Source organism: Eulemur rufifrons, chromosome 21, assembly GCF_041146395.1.
Source record: "Eulemur rufifrons isolate Redbay chromosome 21, OSU_ERuf_1, whole genome shotgun sequence".
In the NCBI taxonomy this organism is placed as follows: domain Eukaryota; kingdom Metazoa; phylum Chordata; class Mammalia; order Primates; family Lemuridae; genus Eulemur; species Eulemur rufifrons.
Window position 1 is genome coordinate 22,980,304 of NC_091003.1, and position 7,218 is coordinate 22,987,521.

The 7,218-nt window shown below is 50.6% G+C and overlaps 1 gene segment (V, D, J or C); it reads right to left on the bottom strand.

The window, feature by feature from the left end:
* Positions 1–6,696: 6,696 nt before the first annotated feature.
* LOC138401624 (immunoglobulin lambda variable 1-40-like) lies at positions 6,697–7,218 on the bottom strand. The segment is given in 2 exon segments: positions 6,697–7,064; positions 7,173–7,218. Coding segments are annotated over 2 exon segments (414 nt in total).

Genomic DNA, 7,218 nt, shown 5'->3' on the forward strand with positions numbered 1-7,218 from the left:
CTCCACTGCCTCCGTGGGGACAGAAAGACACTGAAGCTGCTTTTGTGTTCGGGAAAAACTGTCATTTATTTATGAGAGAAGCTACGCGAGCACGTGTGAAACAGACACTCACGAGGCACGTCCTCTCCTCTGCCCGGCGCCAGCGGAGCTGGGGGACCCGACGCTGTGCTGCGCTCACGCCGGGGTCTGTCGGGGCTGAGGACGGAGAACCTGCTGCCAGCTCGCCACGGCTGGAGGATTTGGGCCCTGGAGGCAGCGTCAGCGTCCTCGTCCCTCTCAGGTCCCTCTGCCAGGTGACTGTGTCACACTTTCCCCTCCAACCTCTGACGTCACCCAGATTATCCACTTTGTATTTCACGCTGGTCCATCTTTTTTCTGACAAAATTGGTGACATAACAAGATAATATTCATAAACATTTCTGCGGACCTTGCAGTGTGGGATTATGTGGAGGTGGGAAGACAGACTTTATCCAACATCACTTGGTCATGATTTTAAATGCATGTTACACCTCGATTTGCCATGATTTCCCCATAATTTAGTATCTACAAGTTTATTCCGAGATGTGTTTTATAATTTAATATCTGTTTATTCCCATATATTTATGAATTTATTTATTCATTGATCTGCTCCTTTAATGAATCATTTTCAATTATATTTTTACATGTTTGTAGAAAGGATTGAGGATTTACTTTCTGACAGTATCACAGGCTCCAAAGGTGCTTAAGTTTTCAAATAAAGGAAGGACATTTAAAACATGGGTTAATGTGTAGAATGGCACATATTGTACACATAAGTGAGGACATTTGCAAAGAGAAAAGTACATGGATTTATTCTAGAGCGATTTTACGCTCAGTGGAAATGGGACCATGTCAGTGAATGCTCAGGTGTGAAGGTGGCCATGGGTCATGTCTGTGTCTGCCCCACCTCCACCCTCCTCGGATGAGGGAGGAGAGAAATAAGGACACTTGGGAAGACACTTGGTATCCCCCATGACATTGATTCCTGTGGGAGGGGCACCTTCTCTGTGTGCGGTGGATGTCCACTCCTGTGTCTACTCCACAGGGGACAGCCAGCCTCTGCCTTCTGTCCTGGACAGTCAGTGTGGCACTGAGGTTGCTATGAGAGGAGAAGCAAAGACAGACAAGAGCAGGAGACGCGTTCAGAGGGGCGGGGAGGAATGTGGTCCTGGCAGGGCTGTGTCTGGGGAAACTGACCAAGGAGAGCGGGCTCCGCCAGGGCCCCAGGGGAAGTCAGGACGCTCTTCCTGTGCCTGAGAGTGACAGGTGTGTTAGGCCTGGGAGGAGCTGGTGGATAATCCTGAGGGACAGGAGCTCAGAGTTTTGGGTTCTCCTGGGGAGGCAGAAAAGGCAACAAGGGGAGGACCAGGGGAGGGAGGAGCATTCCTGGCCTAGAGGAAGCCACCATGGGATGTGCACAGAGAGCCCTGCCCTCCAGGGGAGCCTCAGGGACCTGCAGAAGGGGATGGAGTGAATGGCTGGGGGTGGGAGGCAGCTACAGGCACAGAGAACCTGTGGGAAGATCGACCTGGTCACAGCACAGTCTGATATCAGTTCAGTGAAGCCTCTGTGGGCTCACATGCCTCCATCTGTCACCTCCTCTGTGGCTTCCAATGTGGGAAAGTCCCACACCCTTCATCCTCTCAGGATAACATAAATATCCCCTTTCCCTCAAAAGGTCCCTGTCCCCACCTGTCCTCCCTGGTTCTCTGGTCACTCTGGGCAGGGACCTGACTGTGCTGACTGACTTTGCTGCTGCTGCTCAGGTCTTCACAGTGGGAGCAGGTGGCAGCTGAGGAATTGCACACGGGCTGGGCGTGGGGAGGGGGGTCACCTCATTGGTAGTGGGGACAGGAACCTGCCCCTGAGCTGCACTTGCAGAGCTCACAGTGTTGTCATGTGGAGTGGATATGACATGTGAATGTCCATGGAGCCCTGTGGGGACACCCAGCACAGCCTCCTGGGCTCCACACTGTTGACAGGGGACACCTGAGTCTGTCCTGTCCTTCTTGGTGAGTGGAGTCACCTCATGCAGATATGACCCTGCCATGCTCCTCTCCACCCCCTGGGGGGACTCTGGCCTGGACAGAGGGTCCCTTTGTGTGGAGAAGGGAGAGATGGCCTGAGTCACCCCCACGGGCTGAGGGAAGCCCATGCACCCAGTGTCTCCCTGGGGTGGAGCTGTCCCTCCTGCAGGAGAGTCCCACACCCATGGGGTCATCACACCCAGTCCCACAAGAGGAGGCTCAGCCATTTCTCTAGTGAGCACCTAATGGGCTCCCCCCACCCTTCTCTCTCTCTCTCTGTCTCTCTCTCTCACACACAGACACACACACACACACACACACATATCAGACCCACGGCGCCCCCTGCTGGCCACAGACTCACAACCCTCTGCTCATTCGCTCTGCACAGCTGAGCCCTCCTGGTAGACGTAATTGATTCTGACCCTTTTCCCACCTGGGGAGAGGTAGTGCGGGTGCTGGAGCCTTTGCTCCCCAGGGGCCCTCGTGTGGGGTCACCATGGACTGCAGGGATTCACGGTTGGCCTTCTGCATCCCCACCCTTGTACTCGCCACCCCCTGCAGAGACACCAGTGACCCCAGGGTGGCAGGTCATGGTTTCTACTCTCAATTAGGCTTTCCACACACTCTGCTCACACCTTCATAATGTCCCTCTTTATTGAATTTGTGTCTGTTGACCTCATTTTGAGTAGGCCGGCCTTTCCTGCAGGACCCCTAATTAACACTCCCAATCATGTTTGCATCACAAACACAGTAATTTGTCTAAATAAATTAACTGTACCATGCAAGAGTCATAATTGTCAACGCACTGTTTCCATTGGAAAGATTCTGTGTCCTGAGCAAGGAACAGCTGTCTACATACAGGTGACCAGACTCAGAATGTCCTATAAGCCACGGTGCAGACATCCTCCAAGTGAATGGAGGTTCCATGGAAGGGCTGTGGCCTCTCACAATGGGGCAAAAATGCTTGAAGTTTCCACCATTGATTCTGGCTGTTGCCACAGCAGTGAGGGCCCTGTGACCTCATGGGATTGTTCTCAGACTCTGACAACGATGTCAGCTAGAAAGGGCTAATTTTTCTTCTTTCAAGAGAGACACGGCAGTGCCAGAGGTTCTGGCTTTAGCACACTTGGATAAACAGGCAATATTTCAATATCATCATGAAGATTTTTTTTCCTTTATGAGAATTTAGAAATATTGAATGGAAAATTCAGAGTAGAGAGTTTTTGAAGCCAGAGGTGCTTCCGAGTAGAGTGTGTATGTATCCCAGTTAGTTTCAAAATTCAAAATTGCATAGGATGAGACCCTGAGCAGGCTGAGGTTTTTGTCCCACTTCCCCATCTGCCTGTGTCTCTGTGAGAAGCACTGCTGTCCCATATGGCACAGTAATAGTCAGCCTCGTCCTCAGGCTGCAGCCCAGAGATGTGCAGAATCCCTGCATTGGCTGAGGCATCTTTGGAGCCAGAGAAGCGGCTGGGGACCCCGGAGCCCTGGTGCTTATCTGAGTCAGACTTGAACCTCAGGAGGCACCGGGGAGGACTCCCTGGCTTCTGTTGTTGCCAGTGTATAGTATAGCTGCCAACACTGAAGCCACTGCTCAGGGTACAAATGAGTCTGACCGATGATCCCAGGGATGCAGAGAGGGAGGGCGGCTGGGTCAGCACAGGCTGGGACAGGGAACCTGCAAACAGAGACACACGTGGGTGCTGAGGCCGAATCCAGAGTGAACCTCTTCATGGGTCTTAGACAAAGGGGCTGACACAGGATGGAAACTGAGACTCAGTTTACAAGGCCTGTCCCTACCTGTGCAGTGAGAGAGGAGCACGAGGAGGAGAGGAGCCCAGGCCATGGTGGACACAGTCCCTGGTCCCCACAGTGGGGCTGGGCTGCCCCAGGCCTCCTTTTGTGCCCACCCTCTGCAGAGGAGGGGCTGCTCATGCAAATGTGTTTCCATCCAGGGACTGCCCAGCCCCTTCCTGAGCCCTGGGCTGGAGCTCAGCTCTCCCTGCACACTGAGGAGGAGGCAGCTTTGCTTTGCCCCTTGGGGGAGCCTTGGGAGGAAGCACCTGCTGAGATCACACAAAGGGCCCTGCTCAGGGGACTGTGCCAGGCCAGAAAGGACACAGCTGCTGAGACCCCATCAGTGAGCACAGGGCTCATCCTCCAGGGCCAGGCTCCTTGGAGTGAATGATCCTCACTGAGCAGCTGTGTAGGGACCACAGGGCAGTCCCCCAGCACCCCCTGCTGGTCACAGGCACACACCTCCCCATGGCCCAGAGACCTGAGGGCCCAGCTGGTCTCTGCAGCTCCCCAGTCACTGTCTCTGGTCACACAGCCATGGTCTGAGTCCCTGGTGGAGTGACCCCAACACACTGTGAGTGATCACTGGGGTTTCTCACTCCCAGAAGGAGCCCTGGACTATGAGAGGTGCAATCATGTGCATATATAACTTTTTTAGGTACCTACTCCCCAATAATTTTCTATATTTTAGAAAAACCTAGATGTCCCTCATGTACCATCGTTGTAGGCGCCACAGATGCTGGAACATTGAGCTGGTGTGAATGCCAGGGACAGGCTGTGCAGGGAAATGGAATGAAGGGACAATGTTCCAGGAATTGGCTCAGTGATGTGTTCAAAATTCAGCAACTCAGAAAACATTTCAAAACTCACACAATGAGGATACTGACTAGACATAATCTGTGAGAAATTAGTAGTTGGGTAGAAATATCATTTACTTGTTCATAGTCCAACACATTTGTTCAGTTTTTTAAGTGAGTTTTTTCTTCCTAAATTTGTAATTTCCTAATTATCTGTGTCTTATATTTCTGGTTAGTATTTTGTTTTAGACAGAATGCAGTGTGTTTGTATTCCAAACATAATTTTCCTTATTTTTATTTTCTTACTCATATTTTTTATAGTGTACTAGGAAGGTCGGTGTGACATTGTAATGTTTCTGCAGAAATGTTGATCCCTGGACACAGGAATGCACACACCATCCTTTCCTCTCTGTATCCCAGATGGAAATCTGCACACAAATGGTCCCAGACTCCCGGACTCGGAGGATCTTTTGGAAAATAACTATGTCCAGGATCCTCTGATTCCCTCAGGCCTCTCTGCTCAAGGTACCCAGAGAGATCCTTCCATTCAGGTCTGGCAGGTCACCCTGGGATTAACTCCATCCTTCCCATCAATGTAGTCCACCTCTACACTTAATTAAGTCTCATTTTATTCCATCTAAAGGGATTTTTATTTTTTATAGAATACTGTTTTGCATTCTCTGTCATGAGGGTGTCTGGATGCTGATAGGCTGTTTGGCCACTGATGCTGGCACCGTGTGAGCACAGAGAGAAGTTACTGCAGTCACGTCCCCATCCAAGTCCCGATTCCCAGAGGAACATCCCCTCCTGAGGCCTCAGGGGACACTCACTGGATCTGCTGTGTGTCCCCCGTGGTGAGTGACAGACTGGCATGCTCAGGAGCAGGCTCTAGAACAGGCCTGGAGCCCTGAAGCTGCAGAGCCCAGCGTAGGTGGAGTCTGCAAGATGCTTTATCTTCTGGGCCTGGGATGGAGGTTTCACCTCACTCTGCCCATCCACTGTCTGTGGGAGGAGCTCTGCTCTTGAACAAACATGTTCTGCTTCATGGAGGGGAGCAGGCTGAGTGTGGGATTCAACACGGCCCAGTCTCAAGTGGCCTGAAGTTAGTGACTCATGAAGGGCCTGAGACCTTCATTGCTCCTGGGTGACTGGAAGCAGAATGGCGTTTGCATAGATCCCCAACACCACCAGCCACTAGGGAAATGCAGTCAAGTCTAAAGAGATAGACCAGTGCAGACCCACTGGGGTGGCTATAAACAAAATGACAGGTAATGACAAATGTTAATGAGAATGTGGAGGAATTAGAACTCTTATATATTATTCATGGAAATGTAAACTGGTGCAACCCCTTTGGAAAACAATCAGACATTTCCTCAAAAACAGTAATTATATCACCTTGAACATCCACTCCTACCAAACCCAACAAAAGTACACACATAAGTCCACAGAGAAATTTGAAACTTGTGTACCAATGATTACAGGAGCGTTACTCATAAAATCAAAAGTCTTAAGCAAACTAAATGTCCACCAGCTCATGAATGGTTTAAACCCTGTAGTACATACATACAGTGGAGTACTTTTTGGCAATAAAAATGAATGAAGTACTAAATTATGTCTTGATATGTTTCATGTATGAAAATCAACCTAATAAACATTTTAATGCATTAATCTCCTAAGTTATGTAGAAAACAAAAATTGGATCTACAAGCCAAAGTTATACTAATACTAGTTATTAGACTAGTAATTGTTTATTTGTAGGTGATGAAAATATTCTAAATTCATGTTACGGTGATGGTTGCACAACTCAGTAAATACTGAAGAAAATTTGAAGTGTATATTTAAATGGGTGGAATTCATGACATACACATTATAATATATCTTAACAAAGACGTTTTAAAAAACAATATGAAAGCGGGCAAGGTCACTGGCTTTGGAAGGTCCCTGACCATTTAAAGCAGGTCTGTGCTCTGAGAGTTGGATCTTCAGATGTGACTGCCCTGGGGTTGGCCACTGTCGATCTTTTGCCTGGTGTTTGTCATAGGCAGTCATGACAGTGATCACAAGAAAGCAGGGGCAGGTTTTTGTCTCAGTTCCCCCTGTGTCTGCAGCACTGTGGGACCACTCAGGCTGTCATCCCAGGCTGAACAGTAATAATCAGCCTCGTCCTCAGCCTGGAGCCCCGTGATGGTCAGGGAGGCCGAGCTGCCAGACTTGGAGCCAGAGAACCGGGCAGGGACCCCCGAGGGTCTCTTGCTATTATCATAGATGAGGCGTTTGGGGGCCGTTCCTGGGAGCTGCTGGTACCAGTGCACACCATTCCCACCCCCGATGTTGCTGCTGCTTCCCCTGCAGGAGATGGTGACCGTCTGCCCCGGGGCTCCAGACACCGAGGGCGGCTGAGTCAGCACAGACTGGGCCCAGGACCCTGGAAGGGGGAGAGACACAGACAGGGTGATTCTGGGTCTGGAGACAAGACGACAGAGCAGGGCCCCAGGGTCTTCCCAGGGCCCTTCCCCTGCCCGAGTCAGGTCACCTGTGCAGTGAGCCAGGAGGGTGAGGAGGAGAGGGGCCCAGGCCAT